The sequence below is a fragment of the Hyposmocoma kahamanoa genome, unplaced genomic scaffold (assembly GCF_003589595.1).
Source record: "Hyposmocoma kahamanoa isolate Upper Pololo Valley unplaced genomic scaffold, ASM358959v1 84, whole genome shotgun sequence".
Classification (NCBI taxonomy): Eukaryota; Metazoa; Arthropoda; class Insecta; order Lepidoptera; family Cosmopterigidae; genus Hyposmocoma; species Hyposmocoma kahamanoa.
In genome coordinates, this window is record NW_020654229.1 from 4981149 (window position 1) to 4994213 (window position 13065).

At 37.1% G+C, this 13065-nt stretch overlaps 1 protein-coding gene across 6 annotated transcripts in view; it reads right to left on the minus strand.

Moving 5' to 3' along the window:
* LOC113234457 (la-related protein 1) overlaps positions 1-13065 on the minus strand; it is a 156928-nt gene that overhangs the window by 100587 nt on the left and 43276 nt on the right. For 5 of the 6 annotated variants that reach the window (XM_026469770.1, XM_026469769.1, XM_026469768.1 and 2 more), the window contains exons 2-3: positions 8134-8254; positions 3511-3584 (exon numbers count right to left, since the gene is read on the minus strand). The exons of the other annotated variant lie outside the window; for it this stretch is intronic. In XM_026469770.1, coding sequence (XP_026325555.1) covers positions 3511-3584; positions 8134-8254 — 195 coding nt within the window. The remainder of the gene's footprint in view (positions 1-3510; positions 3585-8133; positions 8255-13065) is intronic. 6 annotated transcript variants of the gene reach the window in all.

Sequence of the window (13065 nt, forward strand, 5' to 3'; positions counted from 1 at the left end):
AGGTCATATGTGCTTTAAAATGCGCCATGCTTAGCTTATGAACATAAGCTAAACATTTAAGGTTAGGTCATGCCTCCATATTGCACCGGTCATCGTCCTTTCATATGTATCGATCTGCGTAGACACCAACGACACCACTCGTATCCCATGAGTTGGTCGGTAGGACTATATAAAGCACAGTATAATAATGTGGCAGACCACACCAATACCCGGGTCTCAAACTAGGGAGTTACCTTATCCAAATTGGCTCTACTGGTAATCGAACCCGACACCTCATCGTCTAGTGGCCACAGTGCGAACCGTTGGACCACCGGTGTGCTGAGCTTCATTTCATTCGACAGCACAGCTACATTAAGAATTTTTTGTCGCCTTCAAATAAGATGCGCCACTTACTAATTTTCGTACCATATTTAGAAGCGCAGTTGCAGAACCAGTGACATGCGCGTGCCACTTTTGCAGTCACAATTTGTGAACTAATAATCTCAGTACAGAGTACTAAAAAAACCGACCTCAAAAGTTCGTGGAATTACTTCTATTTGCCAAGTTTTATTGAAGTCGGTTACCGGAAAGTGCGCGAAGACGGATTCATCCCCTAGTTTGCCACCCTTGGAGGCGGAATTTTATTTAACATTTAAATGGGACCACTACCGAGGTACCCTCTTTCCAACTAAAAAGAATCATCCAAATGCCAGAGTTATTGCGTACCACACATACAAAAAAAATACAGCTAAATTGAGAACCTCCTCCTTTTTTCGAAGTCGGTTGAAAATAATTTAAGCGCGGCTGCCACGCCACTAGTCACGCCGCTGCAGCGCTTCCACAACAGTCTAATTTGAATGCGCCCTTAATAATACAAATATGTTTATCTGGATAGATACAAAGCAAGGCAATGCAATAAACTATTATAATCCATTATTAACTCATATGCTTCCTATTAGTGGGCATAGGTAACCTCTAAAGAGAAGGTTTAGGGGGTGGTTGATCACGCTGGTCCTATGCGGGTTGGGCAATCCACACGTCTTTGCAGTGTGTGTATCATCTCCGATACGCGAGATTCGTCATGAGTTTCCGTTATGGTTAAACCAGGCAACAATGAGTAAAGTAAACGGCATAATAATTAATTACTGAGACAATAGAAATGTATCCATGCGCACGCATATGACTCGTACACAGTTATCACTGTATTTTGCAGATTATACACACCCACTAACTTATCTACGACGTTAGTGGTATCGCTAGTTTCTATGCAGTGTTGCTCTATAACCGGGTACTCATTAGCATGCTGTAACTGTAAAGTGACAAACAAGGTTCTAGAGTATACGCTTGAAACAGTCTTCAATCAGACGGTCCACTGCGAACCGCTCGCGGCAAGTTCGCGAACCACATACACACTACGACTTTTGGTTACATAACATGGAACGGTTAGGGTTACAACTCGCTAGTGAGTACCCGGCTTTGTAGTGGTACCGTTGGTGTCCATGCAAATTGCTCTATGTAACGCTGGTGTCTATGCTAAGTTGTAACTATCTCTAATTGGCAATATATTTGAAGTTTTCACCATGGTAACGTTAGTTTGTAATTAAAGATAGAACAAAAAAAATCATTTTCTTTTCAACATGGCGAAGAAAAAGTCTATTGTTTATGGTTTGTTTATTGTTACAGATTACTGTTGTGCAATTTAAAAGAGTTTTTATATGCAAAAGCAAATAGTGGAACAAATAAAAAACGAAACGGGCGTCGTTCCTAAGGGCCCGGCGTAACATAGCGAAGAAATTGAAAGTTCGTAATTGGCTATGGTTGAATAGTTTCCTTTTTAGTTTTTAATGAAAGCCGATGTCGTGTTCCTTGTTATTTTATTTATCGTGATATTTGTAGTATATTTAAAGTAATGTAATATATTTAGTATTGGGCTGTGTGAAACACCTAGATACTTTGACAATGCTAACACCTGAGAACAGGTTACAACCTAGTTCAGGGGTGGAATGTATCGCCACCTATTTTGACACTGTTGTAAAAAACCTGTTTAATTATAAGCTATGCCATGTAACATGTTCTATTTTTATGTACAATAAATTATTAGTATTATATTATCAATGAAATAATACCTTGTTATTGTCATCTTACACAAATACCGAGTTTCCCAAATAAATAAGATATTGACGACCTCGGTGGCCTAATGCGTGAAGCACACAAAGAACGGGCGCGGTTCGGGTGCGTGTTGGGTCTGGAGCACGGCGGGTGTAATACCGTGTATTTATATGGACGACAACACACCACGAGCGGGTGCGGGACACGAGCTGAGCCCGTCTCGCGCCCGCGCGAGGTGTGTTGTCGTTCATAATAAATACACGGAATTACACCCGCCGTGTACCCGACCCGGCAAGCGACTGTATTTTTGTGTGTGTATGTTATGCGATTACTCCGGCATTTGTGAACCGATTTCAACGGGGATACTTCTGTAGTGGTTCCATTGTATTTTGAAAAAAATATTTCACCTCTAAGTGAGTCAAACTAATTTGATACTTATTCATTAGATTTCATCCACTTTTCGTTAACGGTTTTCAATAAAACTTGGCGAATAGATCTAACGAACACAGAGAAAGCGCATAAGCAAACTTGAGGTCGTAGCACTTTATACTTAATTTGCCAAAGAACATTCCAAAATATATTTTTTATTAAAGCCAAAAAATTACATAAAAATCCGTTCCGCGGGATTGCGTTCCGTTTTACTCTACATAGTTTTAAAAATCCCTGACGATTTTCTGGAAATCGCAGGTCAAAAATAATTTGTTTTTAATTTAGACTTTCTAGATTTTGAGGGCTCCTTACAAAAAACCAACTACTTGGTACTTGGTGCAACGGGCTGGTATCCGCAACTCGACGACAAAGCGCCTATTTTGCGTGTGGAAAAAACCAACTAATAGGCTGATTAAATTTTCCATTTATTTTAGTACCACTAAAGAAACAACTCCTTTACCATGAGCTGCACGTACGAGAAGGTTCAGAAGTTGACCTGCGTTGAGTCAGTAACCCTCCCCTGAGAAGAGACCCGTCCTCAGCAGGGGGAAGTACAAACGGGTTGTTGATGACTTCAGTAGTTTGTGATTATTATAAATACAAAGATCGCACGTTTGTGCGAACAAAGAAAAATTCTTTCGAGTGGACCAGCGACTTTTTCGCCAAGCCGGGGCTATCGCTCTCCCAACTGAGATACGGAACAAGTTAGCAGACCTTACAAATTTCTCTATGTCGGCTTTCTTGCCGTGGCAAGAAACCTGTGAGAAACCAATGAATTTACGTACATAAGTCATGGTGTTTATACGTATGTAAGGTATCTCACAAAAACTTCTACCTCGAGGCTCCCGCGCTTCGAGCGGGTGGCGGTGGAACAGAAATAAAACAAAAAAAATCAATACCGCCCTTGGGCCGTAAGATAATAATACCGCGCAGTTCAGTTGTACATTATACTGATACTTACGAGCAAGTGTGATGAATATAAATATTACATACCTTTTGATTGATTTTGGCGTTCTTGGGAGCCTTCACTATCGCCGGCTTAGGCGCTGGCTGCGCGGGAGTTGGTTCTGTAGGCAATAAAACAATTCTTACTGGAAGGTACGTGTTCTGGTTTTAAAAAAAGAATGCTTCCATGGTTTTGTCATGTAAAATAGGCGGCAGTAGATTGACGACACAAATTTATACGACTGAAAACTTGGAGAGAGATTAATGTAGATCTCTATAATATAGAGATCTACATTATATCTCTATAATATAGATCTCTATAATATAGAGATCTACATTATAATATATTGTACGAGCCCTGTACCCCACCTACGGTGGGCTTGGGCTCGGCCTGCGGCGCGTGGTCGGAATCAGTTTACGGGGTGTGCTCATGCTCTTCGGTGGCACAGCAGTTAGTACTATGGGCGCTTGATGAGGAGGTCGATTCCCGATTTATGCCAATTTAAGAAACGAGCATTTCTAAGTTGATTTTGGTCTGAGTATTCTGGGTTATCGTTGATTTGGTATTCATAGTACCTACATAGTACAGGAAATTCGGCGGTAGTTTGACATTTTTTTCCCCCTAAATACTTCTCTTTGGCATAGCTTTCAAGAAAATGAAATCTAACATAGAGATAGTTGAGATACAACAACGCTATAATAAGTATCTCATTTCCACTACATTGGGAAGCATGCTTAACATTTTTACAATTGTGACATCTTGTACTCGTAATCTATTACATCTCCGTACATTATCTCCATTTGATGGCGTGCGGACGCTTCGGGATTCGCCTTCGGCACTTAAGGCTTTGTTTAAAAAAAATTGAAATAGCTCTTTAATGGCCGCCATATTTAAAAATTGCAAAAATATATTTTCACCACTAATTATTATCAAACAATCTTAGAAATCTTTTCGTGCCAATTTTCAGTCCGAGCAAAGCAAGTTTTTTCAATAGCCATTTACATAAAAAATTGCGGCTGTATCGAAAAACGGCAGAAACAAAATTTTTACCCCAAATTGTGATTGAAGCCATGCCATTTTCAGTCGAATTAAAAGAAATTTTTATCTACCGCCAAAAAAGCTTGTATGGCAGCCATATTGAAAAAAGGTGAAAAATGAATTTTGACCGCTAATTATTATTAAACACTTATAGAGACCCTGACATGCCCACTTTCAATCGAATTAGAGCAAATTTTTATCTGGCGCTAAAAAGTTTGTATAGCAGCCATATTGAAAAATGGCGAAAAATAAATTTCGGCCACAAATTATTATCAAACACCTATACAGATCCCCACATATCGAATTTTCTGTTAAATTAGAGTTAATTTTTATTAGTTGTTGAATGGCGGCCATATTAAAAAATGGCGAAAAGACACCCCAAATTATATATAAATAAATAATAGACCCCTCTCTTTAGGAGTCCTCAACCATAATTTGAGGTCAAAAGTTTCTTTTCGCATACCAATTTTCAGCCGGCTCGAAGCAAGTTTTCCTTCGGCCGCCATTTTAAATCCACCACCTTGTTTTTTTTAACCCAGGCAGTTGACCACTATCTTTATTTATTTATTGATTTAGTTATTTATTTATTTATTTATATCAGGTAACAAAGACCCATGTATACATACCTTATAGACTATCAATCTCTATGACATTCCTTCGAGCACCTCCTACCTATCTCTAATAGTTTCCGTGATAGGAGACTTTGAAATTCGTATGGCGGCCATCTTATTTATTTGAAATTCGAACATTTTTTACTTCCGGCGGAAATTGACCAGGGTGTACCTCATAAAAGTGCACAAATATTACCTCCATATATTATAGTTTTTGCAGGCCGTTGATCACTCTTTCATTTTTTCCACATGTAGGTCTTCTCATATTTGATTCTTTGCTTTGGAATCTATCCGCGTACAACGGTGTAAATATCTTTTTTCCAAGTATCGGGAAGTATGCGTTCTATTTCTATCAGTAAGAATTTGTAGCTTTATATATAATACATTGTTAGTGTGTTGTAGAAAGGGCGAAGGCGTCATTTAGAAAACATTTTTTAGGGAACCATGTTTTAGATTTAAAATAATTAGACCTGTTTTAAAATTCAGTTTTGGTTTTAATCAAGTTTAAGTTTTAAAATAGGACGTAAAAAAACAGTCTTTAAAAACGGAAATTTTTTCAATACATAACTATAATAATTTATAGTTTTTTTAGCCTGTTTGCAACACCCTAACTGGTAATACATTACTATTTAAAAAAGAGCGGGGTTATAAGTGTGAAGCCTATCGTTGTATGTCTGTCTGCGGCGTCTTAAACGGATGGACAATGGGCAAGGCAGTTATTTTGAGTTTATTTGTAGGCTGATTTACCTCAGCTCAAATTAATGGTTTTATTTCAGAAATTATTTTTTTACAAACGAAATTAAAGCCATTCAAAAAATGTATATACTATACGTGTCCTAGTTAGTTCTGTTGATATAAAAAAAAGCATTGATATATATATAAAATACCTATTGAACAGCGGTTTTATCGTAAAACTTCGAGGAAGTTTGTGTTTTTTTTTTAGGAAATTTTTTAGTATTAGTAATCAGAGTACATCCTCACTTTTACTATATTTTTTTTTTCTCAAAGTGATTAATTCTGCACTCTCTGATACGCGGAATCAACCACTGCCATTTCAGTTTGTACTATATACACGGTTCATCCCATGGCGATGCTAAACGGAGTGCGAGTACTTTAAATATTGTAGGTAGGCTATTTTGCTTTTTGGTGACATAATTTTATTTTTAAAAGTTAATAATGCCGTATTCAAAGATTTCTGAAAAATGGCTTTCTTGACCTTGGTATCGAACCGACCATATGTGAAAATGTGATAACCTACATTTTCATGTCGTTCGAAAGGATCAATTGAACGTAGTTAAGCAAAAAGTATCCAATCCACAATATTATCAAATAATGAGTTATATGTACCAAAAGTATAACCTCTTAGATCAGCAAAAAAAATCCAACATATAAACATAAATAAATGTCTCTGGAGTAACATGACATTGTAAGTTTTGAAAATAAAACAAGAATGAGAAATACTTTTAAACTTCAAACTGCCATATTTCGAAAGTGAGTGGATGTGGATTAGATCCTTTTTAATACAGTTGCTCAAAACGTGGTATTTTTCGCACTACAAATCGTGCGGAAAGTTGGATTTCTCGCACTAGTGCTTTTTACTTTTCCAGTTTTTTTTTAATTTACTGTTGTTTTAAGTCTTAAACATAGAACTAAAGAGATTGTATATTTATTTCATATTTATGTGCTTTGTGACGTAAGTCATTCGTCATTACTATACTATATCTATGGAGACCGCATTTTTACACCTATGAAGTAAATGCTCCTTAGTAGCGATTATGTAGAAAATAAAGTAATTTATAGTAAAGTAAGTAATAAAAAATATAGTAATTTTAATGTGGCTGAATACTGGCAACAGTTGCCATATTGAAAAAAGTCGGCCAATAAAGTACTAATTTTTTTCATCGTTTACATTCCCGCCTTTTTCATTAACTTTTTTACGATTTGATTTTGTTATTGACAAAGGAATAAAATGAGGTTTTTTTTTAAATACTGTTTTATTTTACTTTCAATGTAGGTTTTTCGCAAATGTATTAAAAAACGTTGTTTGATACACATGCCGATTTGTCATTTTCACTTGTCTCGAGTCTTGAACCTCGCCTCTGGCTCGGGCCGAGATGCCTCGAGACTCGTGAATAATGACTAACTTTCCGCACTTGTATCAAAAATAACTATTTTGTTTAACTACGTCAATTATAAGGAACATTATTGCGTTTACTACATTTAACACCACATTTCTATCTTCGTCCTGAAAAATTACATAGAAATCATTATCTTCACTACATCACTACTTCACACGTGCCATTCCGCGACGTTGGACATGACAGAAGATGTCAAACTTATTTTGTTATAGGCTGCTCGCTACGTAGACCGCTGAGGCAGAATGCATTTTGTGTAGCACGCAATGAAAGTTGAGTATAGCTATATTGTGATTGTAACAAAAGTTTCTTCATTACTTTACGATTTTTCGTGTTTACTTTATTAAAACAGGATTTAAGTTATTGAAAATGACTTAACCGTGAAAGGAGATGACTCATTTTTAACAACTGACAGTCGCAGTTTATTTAGGTAGTTAGGCGTCGCGGCGTACATATAACTAAATTCTCATCAGCTTGTCTAACATTTTCCACGTACCATCACGTATTATAAATATTTAAAAGTTATTTACTACATTTTGTGCTCAAATTTACGTGTACAATATAATTACTCAGTTAAATAAAGTGCACTGGTATCTTGTGTGCTAATAAATATTGTGTTTAATTGGCACCAAGGCGCCATTTCTTAAGTGTTTTTTGGTTTGCTCAGGCTTTACTAAAGACAATTTTCACTTCTCGCTACTGGTAGTTAGAAACAGCACAATATGGCAAGTGCACTGTAGCAGGGATCGATGCATACTGAGAGAGCGTTCGGGGAATCTTGACGATATGTCAAGGTTGTAGCACGCGTGTCCCGCCGACATCGCCGTACTATCTAGGTTTATTTTTGTGATATAACATTTATGTTGTAATTAATCTAATAACATACCTGGTACTGGTTGCGGCTGCTGGGGCGGCGCCCTACCCTGCTGTTGTGGTTGTAACGGCGACCGCTTTTCTTCGAGAGCTGGCGGTGCTGGCGGCGGGACTCCAGTGCTGCCTCCTCGCACCTGCGCACAATATGTTTAATTATTATCACAACTTTAAAATTCTTAATTGTATTTGCAATATTTATTTATATTGACCACCCCGCTGGTGGCCCAACGGTTCTCATAGCCATAAATACATAAATGTAGGCCATAATATTTCTCCCTCTGCGTGGCAGTACGGCATGGTAACCGTTCGGCCACGGGGGCACAGTTATAGGCAAAATGTAGGCAAGACAAATATTTTTCTTTAGTTCTGGTCTGGGTGTATTCTGGGAAGTGCCCTACTAGTTCCGTTGCTCTGGTACTTATAGATACAGGGAATTTCCTAGTTTGTAGTAGGGTTGTAGTACAACCCCCAATTATTTTTGTTCGGATGTCTCCAGGCAACGGAACAAAATCCGTCTATGTGTAACTTGATATGCAGTCTTTTTTTAAATACACTCATTGCCCGCACTAGTACCGCCCTGTATCGCGGGTGCCATGGACACACACATAGACAACCACAAATTACACCCAAACACTCACGAGAAAAATAAATTTAGGCCATATAAATATTTCTCCCGGCCCGGGAATCGAACCCGAGACCTCTGTCTTGTAGCTTTTAAGAAGAGAAAAAACGTATGAGTTTCGCAATATTGACATTGTTTCGCGCCTTACAACTACGTATAACAAGTTTTTCAGTAACATTGACATCTTTGCACATTCTAAACATTAGTGGAGTAATTTGATCACCCTAAGTGAGATACTCGAGTTCTTTTTCTTTATCCCTTATGACGATCATTTAAATTATAAATTGTTCCTTTAAAATTTTACCTTCTATTTACAATATTTATAATTATTTTTTAAATGTAATTGTTTAAAATAATTCTGCTTTTTTATTACAAGTAAATAAATTTAAATATAGGTACTAATTTGTAATATACTTTTTTATGTTGAACGCAATTATTCAAAGCACACTTTGTCACGTCATGCTATTTTTTAAGCTTCTGTGATATCCTGTAATTGGCATTATATACTGGTCATATAAAATAATTTTTAAAGTTTGAATTGTATGCTGTTGCATGTCCTTCAATAAATAAATAAAGATGATATATTCGATAAAATGAAAGAACAATGAACGTGTCAATAACAAATTTCAAATTCAACAATCTCAGTACAGAGTACTAAAAAACCCGACCTCAAAAGTACGTGGAATTTCACATAATTACCAAGTATTATTGAAATCGGTTAACCTGGTTCTCCTCTCCCGTCCTCTAGTTTGCCACTATACGGGACTTGACACAGGAGATAATAAAAGTCGGTTGTCACTACTCAAAGTATATTGAGAGAAAAACGCCTTGAATTGGCGTATAGCAAAATCAACTATTAAAATAACAAAATTTAGGCGCTATTTATAAAAATGAATCGTCATGCGTGAACAGCCACCCTTAGAAGTGGATGATTTTCTTCAAAATTAAATGGGACCACTATGTAGGTACCCTCTTTCCAACAAAGAACCATGAAAATCGGTTCACAAATACCGGAGTTATCGCGTAACATACATACAAAAAAAAACACAGTCGAATTGAGAACCTCCTCCTTTTTTTGAAGCCGGTTAAAAAGGTTCTTAAAAATTATAAGTAATAATAAGTTTTAACACTCTGCGTGGCAGTCCAGCATGGTAACCGCTAGGCCACAGAGGCACGCAGTTCATTACAGATATGTTTTATATTAATACTGAGATCAAATCGACTCATCCGAAGAACAGAGTCCGATGTGATTATACAACGAAAATACGATAAATACATAATCTCCTTATGCAAAATAAGGCCTAGCTAATAAGTGTTTTCATAATTAGATCTATTATTTCGTTTCGGAAATATAAAATCGATCCTTGGTCGATCTGATATCCACAACTAAGAACAGCGAACGAAATGTATAATGTCCTGAGAATAAGCAATCTTGCACGTAGGTCTTTGTTCTACGGATGAGTCGAAATTATGAATAGATGAATGTCATGGTACTAAAAACATAACGGTATTCAATAAAAAATTACACAAAATATTACATTTTATACAGCGACATTTTTATCTGTCTTCTGGTATCTGCCTGAGTGAAGAAACTTTCGTACTTTTTGTAGCAGTAGAACTCCTTGTGAACGAGTTCATCCAGAGAACTACTGCCACTTTACTTATTTCTGCCGCCAAGCGGTAACGTTAGTATTACTGCGTTGCGGTTTGGGACCCTTACCTGGTGAAATTACACCAATGACGAGCGCAGTGGCTGTCTTCTGTGAGTTATTAATACAAATTGTCTATTTATAAATTTCACAGAGCCTTGATATTTTGCTGTAATATTGTGTAATTTCATGAAATAAATAAATCAGTAGGGCTAGCACAACAGGGCGCGATTAGCGTGAGAGCGACATGAACGCAAAAAATCTATGCGAGAATAGCAGCAGTCGTGCCCCTGGTGGTAAACGACACGCCTGTCTATAGCAACTGAAGTGCCATTCAGAGCTTTAAATCGCAAAGGTCCGAAGGACACCGGCACTGCGCCAGTCACTCTGAGACATTAACGGCCGCTTTCTGTATTTGATCCTGAATCTAAGATTGTTTTCTATCCAGATTTTATTCGATCCATCGATCGCTGCCGAATCTGTATTTCAATATGTCTATCTCGGCTCTAGCGCCCTTAAAAAAAAAGGATCGGTCGTAAATTTACTCCCTCTCTGACGTTTAGTTTTACGCAATCGGAGTAAAAGATCATTACATGAATTAGTGAATACAATGATGGTTATGTTTCTAAGATAAATTTATTTATACATGTGATTTTGGCAGAAACATAAATTAATTGCAAACTTTCAAGTATAAAATATTTAAACCGTAAGTATGGCAAGAATAACGTGTTTCGAGGAACAGAACGGAACGTCTATTGTCCAGAACGGAACGTTTATTGTCAAACGAGCGAGACGGCCATACAGGATGGAAGAAAATAAAGGGACGGCACACGGCGGCAGCGGCGAAATGTTAGTGTCCATTTATGTTTTGTTGACGTTTGTTCGTATTCGTGACGTGATAAATAATCTAAATTATAAAAATACCGTTATGATTTGACTTTGATAAACGGCATTATTTCAGTTAAAACAAATTCATCTGATGTTTTGTTCAGCCTAAATTTGGATGTAAATTCAGCGTCAGTCAAACTTACCATGATGTTTATACGCCTAAACGTTCTTGAGGACACAAGCTGCTCTTGGTCGCTGTCGCTATTATCCCAGTGCGATAACTGAGCAAATGTTCAAGTTCACAGTCGCTATCACTTAAAAATAACTTCCATTTTTACACGATTACACAGTACAGTACAATCGGTCAAAATTGGATAGATCGAATACGTGCAAAATCCGATTTGTCAAAACTATGGATTGGATATTGAAAGCGCACAACTGTCACTACCATACAAATGTCAATCTAAAAATGCCATACGCCCTCTTACAGATGGATTGAAACAAAAGATCGGAATAACGATCCATCGATCGGTTATTGAAATAGTAAAAATAGGATTTGGATTGATTATTTAAGCTTAGATAGCAAATTATGGATTGAGATTGAACATAGAAAGCGGCCGTAAGTTGAGAAGTCCCACGTGCCTGTAATTTCACCACCACCCTTAAACCCTTCAAACCGCAACGCAATAATTCCCTGGACGGGTGCTTTAACAATGAGCTGTACTGCTAAAATCAAGATTAGAAAGACTATTTCGAGGAAACGTGGTAGGTCACGCCATTTGTTAAATGGAACGATGACCTTATTGAGGTCACGGGAAGCCGGTAGGTACTCTTACAATACAATATTTATTTCAAATATCATACATCGAACCAAACTGATGGTTCGATGTATGATATTTGAAATAAATATTGTGTATGATAAACATGTACAAATGTTTATTTACAAGTGATAATAATTATGTGATCCTCAACGATATAATTGATCTATTGTAAAAGTGCACTTTTTTAAACAAAGGATATTTTTTTATGTTTGATATACAGTGTGTTGATTTGCATTTTAGCCATATTTAAGAAGTTAATCATAGAAATAATGCTAAATCATCTAAAAATATTTAAAAAATTATTCTGTTCAATGTTCTGGCTAATTGTATCTAGTAAAGTTTTGCAAAATTGTCTCGGAATTGTGTGCACCACGCAAGGGCAGTGATCCGCCACCCGCTTTACCGAGTGATACGTAATCTTTCTCGATCGCTTATTTACCTATTTTTTAAATTATGATTATGTACTAGTATTGTTATAATTTACTATTTATTTACATTAATTAGAAAAGTCGACTGAACAAAGTTTTTTGTAACTTAGATTTGGTACTTAACAACTTTAGGTAACATGAAATTATTGCTAGAAGTACTTAGCTTGTACTTGGTGGATTACCACGCAGGGTCTGCTGAACATAGTAGCGGTTTTTTTTTTTTGCAGTACTAACTCTTGTTTACATACCAAACCAAACCACGTGGCATTTTGTGACAGACAAGAATGGAATTATGTGGGATGTCAGCGTGACGTAGACGCAGTACGGGAAGCAAGGTCGACTGGTCTACCAACCGCGCGCTCAATATGACACTTCCCCGCCGTCGCTACTCGCACCCCACCACCAAATACGAGGGGAGGTCCAAAAGTCCGCGGAATGGAGGGGGCGGGAGCCCGCTAATTACGCTTGCTTGATGTGGTACTAATCAGATACTCATTAGGGGTATATATATCAAGCTTCACCCTTTTAACTTCATTAGTTTACGAGATATCGCCCTACAAACAAGTAAATCCGGAAGAAAACTGCAAATATGGAGCA